Below are 20,655 nucleotides of genomic sequence, written 5' to 3'. Positions count from 1 at the left end.
TAAAATCAGGTTAAGATTAGGGTTAAAGTCAGGTTAAGATTAGGGTTAAAATCAGGTTAAGATTAGGGTAAGGGTTAGGATCAGACTAAGTAGTTAGTGTGTGTGTGTGTGTGTGTGTGTGTGTGTGTGTGTGTGTGTGTGTGTGTGTGTGTGTGTGTGTGTGTGTGTGTGTGTGTGTGTTCGTTAACTTTTGTGAAATATATATATAAAATATTATGTTTTTGTGGAGGTGTGTATTTCTGCGTCTGTGTGGGTGTGTGACACATGATTCCCTGACCAATCACGTGTCCATGTCACCGTGAGGGCCGCATCTATAAACCCCGAGTGAATCTATGTATATATGTGTCCGAAGAAGAAGGAGAGAGAAGAAGAAGTTCTCTGGTCTTAGTGCTTGATTCAGTGAAGAAGAGAAGGTGGAAGATGAAGACTCTGCTCGTCCTCGTTCTCTGCTCCCTGGCTGTGGCCACAGGTAAGAGCCGCACACAGCACAGAGTCACATGTTCTTTAAAAATACTAAAGAAACATCCGATTATTTCTACTTTAAGATCTCTGCCAGGTTTAAACATCTGATTGACTTCACTCATGTGAGCTGTAGTGAAAGGGAACATTTAAAGAAGTGACACGGTTCACTTTTTAATAATTAAATCAACGATCATTTTGAATATTCATGTTTTAAACAGAAGCGGCACAGCCTGTTGGTGACTACCCTGCTCAGGACGGTAAGATCCCAGTTCAACCATTTTCTATATTTAATCTACAGTAATTTATGAAATCATTTCTTGTGTAAGACAGAATCATCACTGCTTTTCTGTGGTGTTGTCTTCTTCTTATTTGTATTTATTAGTGTGAGTATCTTCTGCCTGCTTTGACCTTCAAAGCACTTTGTAAACACTGTTTTTAAAGTTAAAACACAAACGAAGTTATTATTTTTAATTTTAAGGTTTTAAATTCCACAGTTAACCTGGAAAACATTTTCATAACTTTTCAGTGCTACTTACATCAAATGTTAAAGAAACCTTGATAGTTTGTTTGTTTGATATTTTATTTAAGTTTTAAATTAGTCTTTTTAATTTGTTAAATACATTTAAACACATTTTGCTCTTTCAAAGGGAGCATCATTCATATTAATACATTTATCTTATGGACTCCACAGAACTGCTCTTGATTTCTGCTGAGTTGGTCTCTTCCAGATGGATTTGAGTTTTGGAAACCTTTAAAGAAGTGACACGGTTCACTTTTTAATAATTAAATCAACAATCATTTTGAATATTCATGTTTTAAACAGACGTGGCACAGCCTGTTGGTGACTACCCTGCTCAGGACGGTAAGATCCCAGTTCAACCATTTTCTATATTTAATCTACAATAATTTATGAAATCATTTCTTGTGTAAGACAGAATCATCACTGCTTTTCTGTGGTGTTGTCTTCTTCTTATTTGTATTTATTAGTGTGAGTATCTTCTGCCTGCTTTGCTACTTACATCAAATGTTAAAGAAACCTTGATAGTTTGTTTGTTTGATATTTTATTTAATACAAGTTTTAAATTAGTCTTTTTAATTTGTTAAATACATTTAAACACATTTTGCTCTTTCAAAGGGAGCATCATTCATATTAATACATTTATCTTATGGACTCCACAGAACTGCTCTTGATTTCTGCTGAGTTGGTCTCTTCCAGATGGATTTGCGTTTTTCTGAACAGACACAGACTGATGGAGTGATCCCTCTGTGTTTCCATTCTTCTTTCTTTCTCTCTTTCTTCCTCATTCTTGTGCTTCTGCCTGATGTGCAGGCTTGTTTGTGGAGAAGGAGCAGGCGTCCTCAGTGGTGAGACAGAGGAGAGCTGCAGGGGAGTTGACACTCACCCAGCTGGAGAGGTATTCGACTCTGAGTCTAACAACATGTTGTTTTTAATCTAACTCGTGACGTCCTAAACGATTTTCTCTCCTCGCAGCCTGAAAGAAGTGTGCGAGGCCAACCTGGCTTGTGAGGACATGATGGACATCAGTGGAATCATCGCCGCCTACACCGCCTACTACGGACCAATCCCCTATTAGAACCAACCGAACCATCCCTTCTTCACTTTGCATTCTCACCTTTGAGCTTAACTTTGTCTTTGCAGTTTAAACAAGTGAATTTGAAGTATCACAAATTTTAAAGATGGAGACGGCATGTGAGTTTATTTCCACCCTGCATTGCCCCTCAGTGTCTCCGTCAGTTCAGACTGTGGAGCAGTGTGATGTAATTGAATAAAGATCAATAAAAGCTGTGTGAGATCTTTCATTAGACACAAACCTGAGACACTGGATGAGTGACCTGGACATTTATTAGCAGCCACCACTAGATGTCCCTGTTGGACATGTGCACGTCACAGCAAAGACGTTTACATGCAGATTTGAGTTTTGTCTCCTGAGAATCATCCTGAACCATTTTACTTCCATTTTCAATATGAAACTTAATTTTTACATTTCTCTGACCTGCAAACAACAAATCAAACAAATGAATGTGTGTTAAATTATTACAATTCACAAAGGAAATATGTTTTTATGATTCATAAACCTTTTGCTGTTGAAATGGACAAATATATTCAGATGATCTAATAAGCATATGAATAATAATCTAAATAACATATGCATATAACAAAAAACAAACATACCTACAAACTAGACATATACAGATCATCTCCATACACGCATATATGCAGATATTTAATTATTTCATTTATCTGGACAAGGATCTGTTCTGTTAATGTAACACAAGGGTTCTCAAAGTAAAGTCCTTGGGGGTTACTAAAGGGAATCACTATAATTTTATGCATAATTACCAAACTGGCAGAATTCATTGTATTTCATACACTTCCTGTCATGAAACATCTAAAATCACAAATCTTGTCAGATGTGGGTTTGAGTTTTGTGTCATTTACAAAAAGTTTGAGAGCCACTGATAAACTTTCCATTCGGTCCCACAGGAAAGTTACATGTAATCACGCTGAAGGTTTTTCACGATGAGGCAACTTTGTCAGGTTGAACTCATCACGCGAGGGAAAGCACCTGGAGTCTGAGAACACAAAAGGTCGTGGGAAGTCGTCCTCTGTCCCGGCAGACGCATCTGCAGACAGTACATTTGTTGTGTTGCAGCGGATCGTGGCTCTGTGTCATCGTGGTGTTGTGTTTCTGAAGCATCTGGTCCGACAAGTCTCCAACTCAAACTCTGTCACACATTTCTTTCTCCACTATTACAGTTTCATTAAAGGGCTAGTACGTTGGATTCAAGGGGATCAATAGAAACTAAATATAATGTTCATAGTAGTATTTCATTTGTATAAAAGCACCTGATTCTGTTTTCATTACAATGAGCCCTTTATGATGCACCCCTGTGCCAGGTGAGCCAGTGGGCACAAGGCTTGGGCCCGCTGCAGTGGCCGCAGGTTCGATTCCAACCGACCCTTGGCTGCATGTCTTCCTCCAAAGGTGCCGAAGGTGGCTTTTCCGACCATATTCACCATTTACCACATAGGCCACTGATGGTTCATGACCAGATAACCCTGCATGTTTGCCATGAAAGGCCAACGTTTGTTTTGGGATATTTGGTTCCAAGGTTCAATGAGACTGGTTGAAAATACTTTGTTTGGAAAGCCCGGGGTTCTCTCGGTAAATTTCCCGTTTGTATCGACTAACTTTATTTCCCCATCAGAAAGAATGGAGCCGACCAAACCCTCTTTTCTCCTGTGAACTGGGCTCTGAGCCAATGTTTACCAGGAAGTGTGTGTGACTAAATGAAAGGGAGTTTCTTCCTGTTCATGCACTAGTGTCATTTATCTCTGCAGTGATTAACTTATTGATGAACAAGTTTTTGTCTTTCGTGCCGACTGTGGACTGAGCTAATGATTCACATTAAAACATCTCCTCCTGTGAAGTCATCACTCCTTCTGTTTTGTATTGAGTTAGAAGAGACACGTTTTTTTTACATTATTATATCATTTTCATGCTTATATCAACTGCAAATATCACATTTTTCACAACTGCTCAGATGCAAACTTTTGTGCTCAAAAGCAAAGGAGCAAAACAGTTTGTGAGTTAAATTTCCAAAGGCGTATTTTATATCATTTCACATATTTTATTTCATATTGAACATGCCATGCAATGATAAAAACATTTATTTACACGTAACAAGTAATAATCATCCATCAAATAAACTGATTGGAATCAAAATTACACAATAATTTGAGCATAAAATTAAATAAACTATAAATACAGATTTGAAGATAAAGCTCTTCACATCTGTAAATCTACTTCCGTTGTGTTCTATCCCTGCTGTTGTGTTGTTTTGTATTTCCAGACTGTTTCTTTCTACATATGCAAATCAAGATCTGAATTTTGTTGCCGCCCCGGCACTTCTCTTTTATTTCTGGTTTGACAAGTTTGTCTTTAACCTTGAACCTCGGAATTTCCCCGCTGCGTCACCAGCAACATGGTTATATAAATCCCCCCCCTGCTGCTCTGTGCACTTTATTCAATCCAACACAATGGACAAGGTAACATTCATGAGCGAGAACCGTGAGCGTATCCAAGCCTTGGAGAGTTCGTTTGGTCCGTCGGGGAGGCCCCTGTACAAACCGGATCGGGTTCTGGTGGGACAGGGCCACCTGATGAAGCAGGGCCAGCGGAGGACTGAGATGAAGGCCTTCTTTCTCTTCAATGACATCCTGGTGTACGGCAGCATGATCCTGAACGGCCGCTGGCACAAAAAAGTGAAGATCATCCCCCTAGGTGAGTTTAAAAACTGAGAGCATTCATATGATTGTGTGATTCATAATGATGGGGGAAACGGTTATGTTCTATCGGTGCAGACTCAAGGGGTTGCCACAGTATACAAATCCCTTTTTGCATTGTTATCAATATGCCGTCTTCATTGTGATTTCAGAGGACCTCCAGCTGGAGGACATGGAGGACAGTGTGCGTTTGACGAACCAATGGTTGATCCGTACACCATCCAAGTCCTTTTTTGTGTCGGCCAGTTCACACGAGGACAAGCGGGCCTGGATGGACCACATTGAAGAGTGCCGTGCCAAAATGCTGCAGGGCGGCAGCTGCCAGCCTGGCTCCACCTTCGCTGTCTCTTGGATCCCGGACAAGGCCGCCTACAAGTGCATGCGCTGCTTCAACAAATTCACTCCAACGAACCGTCGACACCACTGCAGACAATGTGGCTTCGTGGTCTGCCACTCGTGCTCCAGTACGCGGGTGGTGATTGGCCACATCCACCCCAAGAAGAAGTTGAGGGTCTGCAGGCTTTGCCACAAGAGGAACACAGAAGAAGAGACATCTCGTGTGAGTGGGGACAGCCCAGGAAACAGCAGCTCAGTGGAGGACATTGTGACATCATCCAGTGGTGAAGAGGACGAAGATGAGGTGATGCCCAGCAGCCGGCTCAACTCCCACGTGGGCACGTGGGGAGAGATCGGCACCTACACGCCCCACACAGCACTGCTGCTCCCCCCAAGCTACACATGATCACACCCAGACTGCTGCAGCTTCACTGATGCATCTGTGCACCATCACTGAGCATCGCATTAAACTGTGACTTAATTTATAACAAAGCGTTTTGAATGGATTATGGACTTGTTTAATACAAACACATGAAATCCTTGTACAGTACATCCCTCCAGACCAAAATATAAAGTGTCTCCTCTTAAACACAGACAACTGGTTTGCATTTCTCTGACATAAAGCTACTGCAGGTTCTTTTTTTTCATGGTTTCAGTAAAGTCATTTCCTCAACTTGTGCACGTACAACAAACGTGCATTGATCTGTGATACCGATACTTTGCCTGTTTGGTTGTGAGGTGGAGAGCGGTGGTGGGGGACAGGAAATATAGGTTTTATCTTGAAAAATATTTCTCTCTCTCTCATTATGTTGCAACCTGAGTCAATGCAACAGATCGAGGTCTTTCCTCAATGTGTGCCTTTGTAAAAGACAATAAAATACAAGTAAAGAAAAGACAACTTGCTGCCACCGCTTCTGTTTTTGACTCTTTGCAAAGAGCTGAGGGGAAAAGTTCTTGCGTGCAAACTCTCTCAGACTTGTGGCTTAACTGGTTTCATGAGCAAATGATAATAACTGAGGCGCCGTCAAATCCATTTCAATCGTGGGTGAGGCAGTCGTATAAACAGTCGGAGTAATTGTTGCACAATTTACCGTATACAGAGTCCTACCTGTTTGATTCCTGGTAATGAGGAACATGGAAATGTTCGCTATTTTCTTTCAAAAATACTTTTAACTGCAGTGGCATCTCGAGCCTCTGCAAAAGTGTAAAAGCTTCTTGCAGACCTTCCATTTATAAAAACACACCAAATATAAAAACAGAAACTTTGAGTCATAGCTCATCTTGTATTATTTTTTCAAGCAGTTTATTTTTTTTTATCTCATTTAGACTTAGTCTGTAAAATCCACACTGGGCTAATGTTCAAGGCAAATGAGGGGGAGACATGTTTTTAGACGTGAAACCACAGAGATAACTTCACATTGTGAAAACTCACACAAAATTCAAGCTGACTATAAAAATGGCGACATCTGTTGATCAAAATATGAAGTTGCACATAATATTATGCAGGAGGATTTTATGAAGGACACAATGAGCCTTAATAAAAGTAAAGTCACTGTTGTTTTGTATGATAGAAATAACACACAGAATATGTAAAGAATATATTTGTAGACGACATAACTCGTGATATTAATACTTTTTCCACTGGATCTTGTAAACTTTGCTGTGTCAGTTGTGTTGGTCTCCATCTCGTCACACTGCCACCGACACCACAACAGACAACCTGACGTCCTCACACAAATAATAGCGCAACACATTATTATATTTCCTATATCTTGACTTCTGGCAGCTCTTCTCATCCTCTCTTCTTATCTTTATGGCTCCTGTCTGACTGATGCACAGTGGCTGTAGTTACTCACTGTGGCCACCAGGGGCACAATTTACAGCCTAATTTTTTTAAACTTTTTTTAAATAAAATAAATAACTCGTGAATACATATGAAATCAACACACATCCAAAACACCAATGACTGTTTGTAATTGTAAAACTGAAAAAAAGAATGATTTTGTTTTTTTTTATTTTTGTTTTGATGACGTGTATCCGCTTCCGCTCTGGCTCGCGGCAGTAAACATGGCGATCGGCTAGCGGAGCCTCTGTGATCATTCAGTCCTGAAAGCTTTGGTTTTCTCTCCCCGGGCTCAAATAGCCACCTCCGCTCTACCCTCGCTCCTCCGGGGGGGTGTCGTGCGGGGCCGCGGGCTCTTCTGGGTTTTCTGTGAATAAAAGGTAAAGTCACGTTTTGGCCCTCTGTGCAGCGGTGGATGCTAACGCGGGCCTAGCTACAAGTGCATGCTAACTCACTGCACGAGCCGCTCAGCCACTGATCTGTGACAGACCCACTCACCTCTCTGGCTTTTTAACGTGTGTTAGTCACTTTAAAGAACTAGTCCAACTTTCACTAGTGTTTGATTATCAACTTTGTGTTAGCTAGTTAGCCGGGGGTAGCTAGCCGTGACACCACAGAGTTGTGCAGGAGCCTCAATTAGGCTAAATTGGTTTTATATATACCAGGATCGAGCCTACAAGCATAATGCAGTAATATCATCTGTGGAAGAGTTCATTAAATGTGCTCTGGAACAAATCTACTTCCTTGGCTTTCACACTATCTGCTCTTGTGTCTTTTAATTGTTTGTGAAATGCAGATATGAAGTTAAACATGTGCCTAACTGTAATGTGGATTTTTTTCATATTCTGCAGGGTGAAGGAGAAGCACCGCGAAAATGGGGCGACGTTCAACCTCCTCCACCAAGAGTGGGAAGTTTATGAATCCCACCGACCAGGCCAGTAAGTACTGACCAGAACCCAGAGCTGGTTCTGCTGGACAACGCATGAAGAACCACTCACAGAGCACATACCTCCGCCCAAGACCTCGCTTATGAAACCAGTTTTTAAATTCACTAGAACTTGGATCTGCAACACAAACTCATAAATATCAGCCCCACAAACATACTACTTTTTTTTTTATTAAGATCCATGGATTGATGAATCAACAAATATGTAAAAGGAGAGTGGAACAAAAACTCAAGGATCTGCACCCTGGTCTGATTCCACACCTGAATCGATTGGGTTTTTTACTTTAGTTTTGGCGTAATCCTGCTAACAGACAGACAGACAGACAGACAGACAAACGACACAGACGAAAACATGTTCCTCCTTTGGGAAAGTGGTAATAATTACTGTTCATCTATTGTTGTAAGACGTCAGAACATTAACTATTGTGCACTTGTCCTCTGCCTCCCTCGCAGGAAAGGAGGCCAGGAAACGGGAGTTGAAAAAGGTACAAACATACTATTCTCCGTTAAATGTAATTTTCTTAACTAAAACAGTCACGTTACTGTGTTGTTAACTTGCTGCTTTATTTCTTAATGCTCCTGTTAGAACAAGAAGCAGAGAATGATGGTGAGAGCTGCGGTGCTGAAGATGAAGGACCCCAGACAGATCATCAAGGATATGGAGAAGCTGGATGAGATGGGTGAGAGGGCGGAATCAGTATGTTGCTGTTCCCCTGGCAATTGTGCATAGGAAAAACATTTTAAAAATATGTATAAAGTGTATAAATACAAGTCATAGTAATTGGATTTTTCTAAAAAAAAATGAGTACCTAGAATTGACAGGTAATTTGCAGTAATATCTGACACATAATAAAGATTTCCTGTAACACCTTCAACAGAATTCAACCCGGTTCAGCAGCCGCTGCTCAATGAGAAGGTGTTGAGGGACAAGAGGAAGAAGCTCCGTGAGACGTTCGAACGCATCGTCCGTCTGTACGACAGAGAGAATCCCGAAACCTACGATGAGCTGCGCAAGCTGGAGTTGGACTATGAGACCAAACGTGGGCAGCTGGCTCTCTACTTTGATTCAGTCAAGGTTTGTTTGTGTGGAAGTATTTGGATCTTTTTTCAGTAACTGTGCCTGTCAGGGATCTGTATTGATTTATGTCGACATGTGAGAGGATGTAATTAGCCCACTTCCATAATAGCTGGTTGGGCTAAGATATAAAAACATGAAGCCCCATACAGCGTACGTCCAACTCAGTATATTGAGTTTTACAATATTGTAGACCCTTTACACTGCTTTGGTTTTGTGCTGACTTTATTTTCTAACCTGTGTGTATCATCTGTTTTTCAGAACGCAGAGTCAGTGGAGGTCGACAGCATCCCTTTACCAGATATGCCTCATGCCCCCTCCAATATCCACATCCAGGACATCCCACTACCAGGGGCTCAGCCTCCTTCCATACTGAAGAAGGGCTCCACTTTCGGGTAGGCCATGGGCTGTATATGTAAACGCTTTCTGCAGGTGAACAGCTGTGTATTAACTGGGCCACTGAGGTAATTCTTCCCCTGCATCTCTCAGTAAAGGTCCTCTCTCGTCATCGACGGGACCAGTGCCGGCAACAGTGCCTGGTGTCCCACGATTACCTCCAGGAAAGAAGCCCCCTGGCCCCCCACCTGGGCCTCCACCCCGCAGGTCCTGGCACTGTACGGCATCCCATCTCGACGGCCGTACGGCACAGATACGGGTAACACACAAACTGCAAATAACAATAATGATAAGAAATTACTGCTCATATTTCTGCACATTGCTCTTGACAAAATTTTGCTATTTTTCCCCCCCAAACAGAACCTTCCATTCCTGGTTTAGAAAAGGAGCTGATGGACTTGGGAAGAGATCGGGATAGTGGCAGTGACAGCGACAGAGATCGGGAGGATGGGGACGATGACGACAGTGACTCTGAAGAGGACAGTGAAGACGAGAGAATCGAAGCCGGTGATGGGGACCAGAGGATGAGTGTGGACAGGCAGGATGATGAGAGAGAACGGGACGAGGATCGAGACAGAAATGAAAGGCATCCCAGTGAGTGTCTCAGAAGTTCTGCTGCATATGTTTGGAAGTTGTCAACTTGAAACTGCCTTTTATTTTGTGCTGGTGGTTTCTCTTCCTCACTTTGTTGGTACAATTCATGACCTGCTTTCATATCCTGAAATGTTATACTGATTAGAAATTATCTTCTTAAACTAATATGTTCTTCTATGTCCAAATGCTTTAGGTCGCAGTGTACGTTTCGCAGAAATGCCCCCAGAGTTGGCCCGTGACGGAAAGAAGAAGAAAAAGCGTCTGGTGAAGAAGACCAAAGCCATCACCCCCCTGCAGGCCATGATGTTAAGGATGGCAGGTATAATAGTTGAATAATGACACTTCTGGGTACTTACTAAGATCATAAATCTGCTTTCTATTTCTGATAATGTGGTGCGGTACTATTTCTATTTCTTCAGGTCAGTCAGTACCTGAAGATGAGGAAGAAGAGGAGGTAGAGGAGGAATACACAGACGAATCAGACAGCTCAGACATTGAGGACAGGGGACCGCCAGGGGACAACCAGTCCCACCTCATGGCCAATCAGCGTATGCCCCCTCCTGCTGGGCCAGTGGGACAGCAAGGGCCCCCACACTTGCAAGGTCCACCAATGACTGGGCCGCCACCACTGGGTCCCCCACCAGCTCCTCCGATGAGGCCTCCTGGTCCGCCCTCCGGCCCCCCTCCCGGCCCACCACCAGGTTAGACACAATATTAATACTTTATTTTAAGTCTGAACTGGATTCTGTAATAAAATGCTGAACCTTTTTTAACGATGTGCTGGTTATACTCATTATTCAGTATTTATTTAATGCTTTCTGTTATCTTAAGGTGCACCTCCCTTCTTGAGGCCTCCTGGTATGCCTGGAGGCTTGAGGGGTCCAATGCCTCGTCTTCTACCTCCTGGACCTCCACCAGGCCGACCTCCTGGACCTCCACCCGGCCCCCCTCCTGGCCTGCCGCCAGGCCCCCCACCACGTGGACCCCCTCCCAGACTACCACCCCCAGCACCACCAGGTAGGCATATGGTGTACATACAGTGTGTGAAGACGTATATATTTATGTAGATGCATGAATGAACTGTGGAAACATTACAACATTGTCTTTAACATTGCTGGAAAATGCATATATTTATTTTAAATGCTTTTGCTGCTGAGCTGCAATGAACCTCGAACAAAAGCAGTAAAATGTTACTTCTATATGTCAATAAATATATGGAAGCGTTCTATATGTATTACCTTATGGAAAAGGTTCCAACTTTATGGTGCAATGAAAAGGAAAGTCTTACATCAAAATAAAATCTGTCTCCCTTCTCCTTACAGGCATCCCACCTCCTCCCCCAAGAGCAGGAGGGCCCCCACGTCCACTCGCCCCCCCACTCTCCCTCTACCCTCCACTTCTCAACTCCAATGTGCTCAGTGCTCCTCCCAACATTGTTCCACGGCAAAAAGGCTCAGGACCCGGCCCGGACGGTACACAGAGCAACATGCCACCCCCTGCCATGCCCATGCGGCCGGGTGTCATGCAGATGCCCCCTCCCCCGGGGACTGCTGCCGCTGCCGCAGGCGGAAACCCTGGCAACAACCCCCCCGGCCACCATCACACAGCCACCATCGAAAAACGAGCCAGCATCACCTCTGTTGCAGCCGCAGGAGGCAACATGGCAGCGGGCGCCGGCTCCGGGGGGGCCACCATCTCTGCCAAACCCCAGATTATCAATCCGAAAACGGAGGTCACCCGCTTTGTGCCCACGGCGCTGAGGGTGCGTAGAGACAAGGGTGGAGCGATGCCAGGGGCTGCACCTGGGCCTATGGAGAGAGGAGGGGGTGGTGCTGGAGGACGGAGGGGAGACGACGGCATGGGAATGGCCCGGGGGGAGAAACAGCAGGCAACAGCTGCTGCAATGGGCTACGTCCACCCGTCCCAGATGGGTGCGGTGTCTCACCCCAACATGAAGACGAAGGACCAGGTGTATGAAGCCTTCATGAGGGAGATGGAGGGACTCCTCTGAGACTTGAGAGGGTGTCAGGGGACATATTCTGTGGGGCTGTTTGAACAACAGGAGTGTGTTAGTTTTATGTATTTTCTGTGCAGAGTAATAGAGGTAGCTGTCCTCAAGGAATTCCACGAGATCAGTTCCACTGGTCCCAGCAGGCTCACCTTCATTTGATCTGGTCTATTATTTGTCGTATCTAGAGAGAATGTGAACTTGATTTGAATAGTTGGAAAAACATTTCGAATTTGTTGCTCTTCCATTAGAAAACCTATAAAACACACTTTGCCCTGCACTGAGTAAATACCAGACCACCAAGTGCTATGTTGTTTTTTTTCTCCAGCAAATTGTGTCATTTGGCATAACTAGAAAAAGGCGTTTTGTATGATTGTTTTACTGTCAACTTCTTTTTTTTTATCAGTGATCTCTTTGACATGTTGAACATTAAAACAGAGGCATGGAATGTTTGAAACTGTTTGACCTGCAGCTAAATAAATTCTTCAGAAACTGTTTTTACTTCATGTTTCATTGTGATGTTGTGTAAGAGACACGTTGACAAAATACATATACACAAAGTGAGTTATTTCAAGAGGCTTTAAATCGAGGAAAAGATTTTCCCATAATTCCACCAGTCAAACGCTCGAGTGATGTTTATGCTCTGAAAACTGTTTTATTTTCTCCTCACTTTAGAGATGTGATAGTTTTTAGCTTGGTTTTAATATTTTAGGTGTATATCACGTAGAATCAGCTCTGTTCTTTCAATTCACAATACTTTCTGTTTTTCGGACCATTCTTTAAACCGACGAAATTATTTTCTTTCATCATGAGTAAAAGAATCATACATTTTTCTGATTAATGCTCTTACTGAATTAATTTTCATATTGTGAAAACAACCACGGAAATGAAATCGTTTCTTTAATTTGCATTTGTGTGTCGAACTCTCGGACACCGTACAAACTCTAATTTAAGATACGCAGCCGAAACTTTCATTTAACTTTAAAATATAATACAGGATTATTTCCGTCTTGCGCAGGCACCTCAGTACTTTTAATACGTGAGGATTTTAACGTTAATTCCTCAGTATAACAGATTTTTTTTTCTCATGATAAAAGAAATGAATCTGGTAAATTCAGAAATATCGTTAAGCGACAAATCGCATTAATTTAAAATAAATAGTCTCATAAAAATGAAAATATCGTTAATTAATAAAACAGCTAATATCAATTGGAGTTCCTCTTTAAAACACCAACTCCCATCAGGCATTGCGCGCGGTGTTCCCCTCCCGTTTCCGCATGTGCGCGCGCGCCTTGCAGCTGACGACACGTGGGTCTGCAAGCATCATGGCGGACGACATCCTGGAGGAGAACGTGAAGACGAACAGAGACGCAACACACGACGGCTCGAGCAGTGATGAAGATGAGGGTGAAGTTAAAGCCGTCGCAGTCGAAGCGCCGGTGAAGAGCTTCAAGGAGCTGGTGAGTTCAACGTGGAGGAGACGCGGTTAGCGGTTAGCCTCCCGAGTTAGCCACAGTGTGCTAACATCGCATGTAAACAGTGTGTGGTGAAACGTGTGGAGACGTGAGGGGCCTCTTGCTCCGGTGCTCACCCGGGTTCTGTGCCTCTGACAGGGGGTCACCGAGGTGCTGTGTGAGGCCTGCGACCAGCTGGGATGGAAGGTTCCCACAAAGATCCAGGTGGAGGCGATACCAGTGGCTCTGCAGGGTGAGACAACTGTCTGTCTGTCTGTCTGTCTGTAATCTGTCTGTCTCTCTGTCCGACTGACTGTCTGTCTGTCTGTTAGTCTGTCTGTTAGTTTGTCTGTCTGTCTGTCTGTTAGTTTGTCTGTCTGTCTGACTGTTTGTTAGTCTGACTGACTGTCTGTTAGTTTGTCTGTCTGTTAGTTTGTCTGACTGTCTGTCTGTCTGTTAGTTTGTCTGTCTGTCTGTTAGTTTGTCTGTCTGTCTGTTAGTTTGTCCTCTGTCTGTTAGTTTGTTTGTCTGTCTGTAAGCTGTCTCTCTGTCTGTCTGTCTGTCTGTAAGTCTGACTGACTGTCTTTTAGTCTGTCTGTCTGTAAGTCTGTCTGTTAGTTTGTCTGTCTGTTAGTTTGTCTGTCTGTTAGTTTGTCTGACTGTAAGTCTGTCTGTTAGTCTGTCTGTTAGTCTGACTGTCTGTCTGTTAGTTTGTCTGACTGACTGAATTAACGAGACAGATCAAAGTCCTTGGAGAAGCTCTCATCTATATCACTTAAAGACACACGTGTAATGTGATATTTGTGTATTTGTACACTGGTTTGTGTATTTATTCACAATCTGGCACAAAACCACACTGAGATACAACATCTGAAAGAAGCAAAAACAAAACAGGATGCACCTACATGAACTAAAACATTAAATTAACACAAGAATTCAAGGTGGAAGGCGCAGCTTTAAGAAACAGTTATTATGACAAATTATGAAGACTCTGTCTAACGCTCTTTATTTAATATAGAATAACAACCTCAGTCAACCAAGTTTTAAAATGAGGCCCAGTCTGACTTCACAAGCTCTAAAATGACCTTTCCTGGAGTTCAGTGCTCGTCGTGTAGCATAAGGTTTCTGCTCAGAATTCAGGACTTACTTTGTCCTTCTCTCAAACCGCAGGGAAGGACGTTATCGGCTTGGCGGAGACCGGCTCAGGAAAGACGGGCGCCTTCGCTATACCCATCCTGCAGTCGCTGCTGAACTCGCCTCAGAGGCTCCACACCCTCGTGCTCACGCCCACCAGGGAGCTGGCGTTTCAGATCGCCGAGCAGTTCGAAGCCCTGGGCTCCAGCATTGGTGTGAAGTGCGGTATGTGTTGTGTTGTGTTGAATGGAGGGTTGGCTGGTGATGCACTGGACTTTGTGTGGGTCTGTTCTGATTTCCTGTCTCGTCTGTGTTGCAGCTGTCATCGTTGGTGGGATTGATATGATGTCCCAGTCTATGGTGTTGGCCAAGAAACCTCACATTGTCATCGGTGAGTCCACATGACGATTCAAATATCACTAAAGGAAGACATTTTAAATTAAAGTGAACAACCTTTGTACTTGTAACTGTAACAATTATATCATTTCTATCTTTAACTTTCTATATTCCCCTATTCAATCAGCTGATAGCTGTAGCATCCATGTAACGATAAGTAATGACGTGTGTTTACAGCGACACCCGGGCGGCTGATCGACCACATGGAGAACACCAAAGGCTTCTCCCTACGAGCTCTGAGGTTCCTGGTCATGGACGAAGCCGACAGAATCCTCAACATGGACTTTGAGACTGAGGTGGGTCGTCAGACGGAAACAACAACAAAAACAACTTGCATTTAGAGCTGTAGTCAAACCATGAAAACTAATAATGAATATAATGTTGTCGAATATGACACTTTGGAACCTTTTTTCAGGTGGATAAAATCTTGAAGGTGATTCCCAGAGACAGACGCACCTTCTTGTTCTCCGCCACCATGACGAAAAAGGTAGAGAAACACTTAATTAACACAGAACAGCTTTGTTCTGGTTGCTAGTGCTGCAGGTTGACTAAGAAATCTAATAATCTGGTTTATCAGCACAACACCACTTGTGTATCTTCCTTGATTTCCCCCAGGACTCACTTTCTTTTATTTGGTTTTTCAGGTCCAGAAACTCCAGCGAGCAGCTCTGAAGGATCCTGTGAAGTGCTCAGTATCCACCAAGTACTCCACAGTGGAAAAACTGCAGCAATACTACATCTTCATCCCATCCAAGTACAAGGTGGTGCACACAGAGACGTACATTCCCGTTTCACGTTGTAACGGCTGAGATCGTATGCTGCAAACAGTCCGTCCCCTGTCGGCCACAATACTGTAACTAACCTTTAAATGTGTGTGTTTGTTTTGTGGCAGGACTGTTACCTGGTGTCCATCCTGAACGAGCTGGCCGGTAACTCCTTCATGATTTTCTGCAGCACCTGTAACAACGCCCAGCGGGTGGCGCTGTTGTTAAGGAACCTTGGAATCACTGCCATCCCTCTTCATGGCCAAATGAGTCAGGTAGAGCTCCACACACACACACACACACACACACACAGACACACACTACAGAAGAGTGCTGCACGAGCATCTATCCACATGCAGTATTTCTCTCAGTTCATGTGTTTCGGATAAAGCTCATTTCTGAAAATGCTGCTGATGCTCAGACTTCTCCGCAGGCAGCCTCATCAATTATAAGACCAGGTCGTTACAGTGCAGTTTGCAGAGCTGTCCGCTGTGTTGCCTGCAGTAAAATCAATAAGACCAAAAATTGAAGGCTACAATTCTCATTCTCTGTCGTAATAGACAAAGGTTTTTAACGCTGCCTCAGTGAAACATCAGCATTTGACTAATTTAACCTTTTGCAGACAGCATCGTGTGAATAGCTTCTGCTGTATTTAATCTGGAAGAACAGCACATTACAGCTCATTATAATGTAATTTGATTCTGTAAGTGATGACATGTCCTCTCTCTCTCTGGATCTTCCAGAACAAACGTCTGGGAGCCCTGAACAAGTTCAAGTCGAAGTCTCGATCGGTGCTGCTGGCGACCGATGTGGCGTCCAGAGGGCTGGACATCCCTCACGTGGACTGCGTCATCAACTACGACATCCCCACTCACTCCAAGGTACCGTGCAGCGGACATTCACGTTGCTGGTTTTATTTTGTTGATTTCTTTTTGTTTTGTATTGGTTTGATTTGAACGGATCTGTCTGTCCTTCACAGGACTACATCCATAGAGTTGGCCGGACAGCCAGAGCCGGCAGGTCTGGGAAATCCATCACCTTCGTCACCCAGTAAGAGCTGGTCTTCTCCCCCCTTTTTATAATGCATTGCTACTCATGCCTGATGTAAAACGATTAAAATGAGTTTGACTGCAGGAAACTGACACATCTCCTGACCTTAGGTATGATGTGGAGCTTTTCCAGCGAATCGAAACCCTGATAGGGAAGAAACTTCCTGCTTTCCCGACCCAGGAAGACGAAGTGATGATGCTGGTGGAGAGGGTGAGCGAAGCCCAGAGATTCGCCCGGCTGGTAAGTTGTCATCAAAACGGATTGGATCAATTTGGTTGATAGAGGGATCTTGAGTTAATCTGAAACTATATTGAAACTTTTAGCCCAATAAACTTCTATCTGAGAGGAAAAACATAATCTTTCCCCTCCTCAGGAAATGAAGGAGCAAGGCGAGAAAAGGAAAAGGCCCCACCGAGGAGACGGAGACGAAGATGACACCGAACAAGCGAGCGGCGTGCGGAAGAAAGTGAGAGGCGGAGCAGGAGCAAGTGGAGGAATGGGAGGTGGAGGAGGAGGAGGAAGAGGTGGAGGAGCAAGAGAAAGAGGAGGGAAGAACAGGGGTGTGGGGGCCTGGAGAGGAGGACGCTGAAGCCTCTCACATTAACAGACTGTACATAACCACAACGTGAATATCTGCCCTGTTATTGATGATGACGAATGAGTAATGGACTATTTAATTCCAGAAAACATGTCTTTCCTTCCTCCCCCTTCTTCTCCCCATTTGTAATAAAATGCAACTGTTAAACTAAAAGCTTGTGGTTGTGTGTGTGTGTGTTTTGTGTTGAGCCTTAAAAGCTGCTGTTGTTGCTTTCAGACACAAGAGGGCAGCGTTTCAGTTCACAGCCGGTTAATGGAAATGAAGAGTCCTCAAATGAGTTTTCCTACAAAAACAAACAAAAGAAGACATTTCCTTTCATGTGTTTCCCCTCTTCTTCTCAAAAACACTGACCTGTTGGTTCCAGTGTCTAGTAGCTGAGGGTGTAGAGTGGGTGGAGGCGCCTCTGAGGGGTAACGTCACATTAATTGGACGGCTAATGTTAGCAAATCTTTATATTATAATATATTTGTAGCTCTAACAAATCAAAAGCCACACTGCCACCACTAATGTCCCTTCTGTCGGTGTGTGTGTGTGTGTGTGTGTGTGTGTGACTTTTCTCCGGACACATGAACAATGTATGCTACAAGATTAAAACCGTCTGTCAACACCATTTCCCAGTCTGATGATATTCAATATTTCTCCTCTCCCACAATCTGCACAGTCACAAGTTGGTTTATAAACTTGGAGGAGGTGGTCGATGATGTCACCTGCATCCACATGAGCCAACAAGCAAGATGCAGTTGCAGTAGCTGGGTTTCAACCAGTAGAGGGCAGTCACTGTACATGCTCACCACAATAAAGAGTAGAATTCAAACACTTGACTTGAGTCAATCAACAACTCTACTAATAAACTCAATACACAATGAAGAGGGACTGACTTGACTTCTTCTCTGGCTTTACGACTGCAGCTACATTATGGATTATTATCACAACTAGATTGTTTAGATATACAATATGTCTACTCACATACAGTTTACTATTCCTGGTTATACCTCTATTGTCATTGCTGCCTTCCTCATTTATGTCAGTACATTTTATTTTGTACATTTTGGTAGTTATTCCTTATTCTTGCCGAGGGCTCAGGGTGGAGGATGTTAAGAGGCAAATTGTGAATTCTGAATATTGTCATTTTTGATTGAGTACATGTATGAATTAGTTATCAGCTGAAGTGTTTTAGTTACTCTTTAAGAATGGACACCTGTGAGGAATCAGAAGTAGATGTCACTGTAAAGAAGTATCTGCTAATGGAGATGTTGACAATACAAATATTTTAAGTACAAGGTGATGAGTATTAAAGCCAAATATAAATACAGGTTTTAAAGCTCTACACAGTTGTGCATTAGACTAACATAGTCTGTAAAATGATGGTACAGCAGAGTAAAACTTAAAATACAAGACTAGAGATATGAAAATGTTCACCGGTGATAATGCAACTTATTATGCAAGTTATTTGTTATGCATGCGAGCAACAGTTGCAGAAAACCAGGGGGTTGGTTTGTTCCAGCCAATGATGGAGGGGGACTGCAAAGCGAGGGACCAATCCTGCACCCAGGAGGAGCAGGAGGGGGAGGAGGAGGAGGAGGAGGGGGAGGGGGGTGCAATGCATAGATATGTGAAGGATAGATTCGTCCTGACAGAAATATTGTGTTCGCTCAGGACCAGAGGAGAAGAACCTGGAGGTGGATCATCCCAGCGTGTGGTCACTGACTTTCTGTGTGAGGAGGAGGAGGAGGAGGAGGAGGAGGCGCTGAGCTCCGTGCTGCTGCTGCTGTGGTGGAGCATACCAACCAAAGAACCAGCCCCGGTACATGCCCCAGGTCCCAGTTGCATTCAGGTTCACATCGGGGGTGGATCTCACGGCTGGAGGACCAGGACCTGACCGCTGCTGCTGCTGCCGCTGCTTCGCTCTCTGCACCGGGTGAGTTCACCCACACTGCCCGGCCTGAGGGGGCCGTCCGCGGGGGAGAGGAGAGCAGAGCAGAGGGATGGATGGAGGTCGCTGCGCAAACTTGAGTCAGGCTTCATTAATCTTAAATTATTTTTTTATTAATGGGGGTTAGCGGTTCATTAGCGGTAAGCTAGCTGTAAGTGTAAGGGTTAGACTAAACACACACACACTAACATCTATGTAACATATTGTTTTTTTATCCTAATTGTCATTTATAATGTGTTAATTGATTTCTCACAGTGTGATTCTGAATAACGGGCCACGCAGGTTTATTAGCGCAGATACAGAATTAGCTGGATATTAGTCACCGGGACTTTAGCGCTAAGTTTCCTGGGGACTCGCTGGTGCTCAGTGGTCGTGTGTGTTGTGTGTGAGCTCCGTGTTGTGTGTGGACTGTGTGTTGTTGCTTCACTAGAAGAGAAATGAAGGGTTGAGATGAGGTATTCACGACGTCGCTCCGTGGGATGGGGGGGGGGCTACGCAGTATGCGCATTGTTATTGTGCAGAGGATGGAGACACCTTCCTCCAAAACCTGCTTTAACATGTGCTGCAACTTTTAATGATTCACTTGTGTTCTGGACGAGATGGATGGAGAGAGAGAGAGAGAGAGAGAGAGAGAGAGAGAGAGAGAGAGAGAGAGAGGAGAGAGGCGAGAGAGAGGGATGGATATAAAGAGAGAGAGAGAAAGATGGAGATTGAGAGATATATGGCTAGATGATAGATGGACAGATAGATACAGTAGATAGAGAGAGAGAGAGAGAGAGAGAGAGATACAGTAGATAGATAGATAGAGAGATATATAAAGATCGATCGATAGATAGATAGATATATAGATAGATAGATAGATAGATAGATAGATAGATAGATAGAGAGAGATATAAATAGATAGATAAAGAGAGAGAGAGAGATAGAGAGATAGATATATAGATAGATAGATAGATGGATGGATGGACGGATAGAAAGATAGATAGATATCATCCTCCCATATTAAATATGGTGTGCCTCAGGGGTCCAATCTAGGATCAATTCTGTTTTCTCTGAATCTGCTTCTCCTGGATGACGTCACCTACAGACATGGTATTTCACTCCTTATGCAGATGACATCCAGTTGTACCTCCCTGTGAAGCCTGCTGACACTAGCTAGATTCCCTACAGGAATTCATGGCTGATTTGAAAAAGATTCGATGTCAACAAGTTCCGTTCAGCTCAACGCAAATTAATCCGAAACCCTTGTTATTGGGCCACAGCTGATCACAGAGAAGCAGGAACGATCATACATGCTTTATGCCTCACGACCTTTGTTCCCTGTCTGCTTTAGGACTGATTTTTAACTTTTAGTGAT

At 43.7% G+C, this 20,655-nt stretch overlaps 5 protein-coding genes across 9 annotated transcripts in view; all 5 read left to right on the top strand.

The window, feature by feature from the left end:
* The first annotated feature begins 356 nt into the window (after positions 1-356).
* On the top strand, positions 357-2,269 carry LOC118123188 (bone gamma-carboxyglutamate (gla) protein). 2 transcript variants are annotated; one of them, XM_035180391.2, is made up of 5 exons: positions 357-469; positions 681-719; positions 1,286-1,324; positions 1,793-1,877; positions 1,955-2,269. In XM_035180391.2, exons 1-5 carry the CDS (start codon positions 421-423, stop codon positions 2,055-2,057), a joined length of 315 nt encoding a protein of 104 aa, XP_035036282.1. In that variant the 5' UTR covers positions 357-420; the 3' UTR covers positions 2,058-2,269. The 2 variants fall into 2 exon arrangements, with proteins under 2 accessions (XP_035036282.1, XP_035036283.1); XM_035180392.2 differs by lacking the exon at positions 1,286-1,324.
* Positions 2,270-4,523: 2,254 nt separating this feature from the next.
* LOC118123176 (pleckstrin homology domain-containing family F member 2) lies at positions 4,524-6,006 on the top strand. Its single transcript, XM_035180374.2, has 2 exons — positions 4,524-4,769; positions 4,924-6,006. Exons 1-2 carry the CDS (start codon positions 4,526-4,528, stop codon positions 5,511-5,513), a joined length of 834 nt encoding a protein of 277 aa, XP_035036265.1. The 5' UTR covers positions 4,524-4,525; the 3' UTR covers positions 5,514-6,006.
* A 1,147-nt stretch (positions 6,007-7,153) lies between these two features.
* LOC118123163 (WW domain-binding protein 11) lies at positions 7,154-12,470 on the top strand. The gene is given in 13 exon segments (XM_035180354.2): positions 7,154-7,330; positions 7,802-7,888; positions 8,350-8,381; positions 8,483-8,576; positions 8,775-8,971; positions 9,233-9,366; positions 9,461-9,564; positions 9,567-9,626; positions 9,728-9,961; positions 10,155-10,280; positions 10,381-10,662; positions 10,793-10,978; positions 11,284-12,470. Coding segments are annotated over 12 exon segments (2,202 nt in total). The 5' UTR covers positions 7,154-7,330; positions 7,802-7,824; the 3' UTR covers positions 11,973-12,470.
* A 766-nt stretch (positions 12,471-13,236) lies between these two features.
* Positions 13,237-17,518, top strand: ddx47 (DEAD (Asp-Glu-Ala-Asp) box polypeptide 47). The gene is made up of 12 exons (XM_035180360.2): positions 13,237-13,429; positions 13,583-13,676; positions 14,594-14,782; positions 14,877-14,948; positions 15,131-15,249; positions 15,369-15,440; positions 15,598-15,714; positions 15,846-15,992; positions 16,461-16,598; positions 16,697-16,767; positions 16,878-17,007; positions 17,141-17,518. Exons 1-12 carry the CDS (start codon positions 13,247-13,249, stop codon positions 17,354-17,356), a joined length of 1,548 nt encoding a protein of 515 aa, XP_035036251.2. The 5' UTR covers positions 13,237-13,246; the 3' UTR covers positions 17,357-17,518.
* Positions 17,519-19,026: 1,508 nt separating this feature from the next.
* Positions 19,027-20,655, top strand: part of LOC118123159 (myosin-10) — a 44,058-nt gene continuing 42,429 nt past the window's right edge. For 3 of the 4 annotated variants that reach the window (XM_047343990.1, XM_047343989.1, XM_035180341.2), the window contains exon 1: positions 19,028-19,283. The gene's annotated coding sequence lies outside the window, so the exon portion shown is untranslated. Of the gene's footprint in view, positions 19,284-20,655 lie in introns of all 4 variants that reach the window. The other variant, XM_047343988.1, reaches the window with a different exon arrangement.

This window comes from Hippoglossus stenolepis, chromosome 16 (assembly GCF_022539355.2).
Source record: "Hippoglossus stenolepis isolate QCI-W04-F060 chromosome 16, HSTE1.2, whole genome shotgun sequence".
In the NCBI taxonomy this organism is placed as follows: domain Eukaryota; kingdom Metazoa; phylum Chordata; class Actinopteri; order Pleuronectiformes; family Pleuronectidae; genus Hippoglossus; species Hippoglossus stenolepis.
Note: the sequence above shows the minus strand (reverse complement) of the source record. Positions and strands in the feature narration are given on the sequence as shown.

Coding starts and splice junctions, on each gene's coding strand:
- LOC118123176 (XM_035180374.2), top strand. CDS start 4,526: ATGGACAAGGTAACATTCATGAGCGAGAACCGTGAGCGTATCCAAGCC. Junction 4,770..4,923: donor AGTGAAGATCATCCCCCTAG/GTGAGTTTAAAA, acceptor TTGTGATTTCAG/AGGACCTCCAGCTGGAGGAC.
- ddx47 (XM_035180360.2), top strand. CDS start 13,247: ATGTGCGCGCGCGCCTTGCAGCTGACGACACGTGGGTCTGCAAGCATC. Junction 13,430..13,582: donor TGAAGAGCTTCAAGGAGCTG/GTGAGTTCAACG, acceptor TGCCTCTGACAG/GGGGTCACCGAGGTGCTGTG. Junction 15,715..15,845: donor TCATCCCATCCAAGTACAAG/GTGGTGCACACA, acceptor GTTTTGTGGCAG/GACTGTTACCTGGTGTCCAT.
- LOC118123188 (XM_035180391.2), top strand. CDS start 421: ATGAAGACTCTGCTCGTCCTCGTTCTCTGCTCCCTGGCTGTGGCCACA. Junction 1,325..1,792: donor TGACTACCCTGCTCAGGACG/GTAAGATCCCAG, acceptor CCTGATGTGCAG/GCTTGTTTGTGGAGAAGGAG. Junction 1,878..1,954: donor ACACTCACCCAGCTGGAGAG/GTATTCGACTCT, acceptor CTCTCCTCGCAG/CCTGAAAGAAGTGTGCGAGG.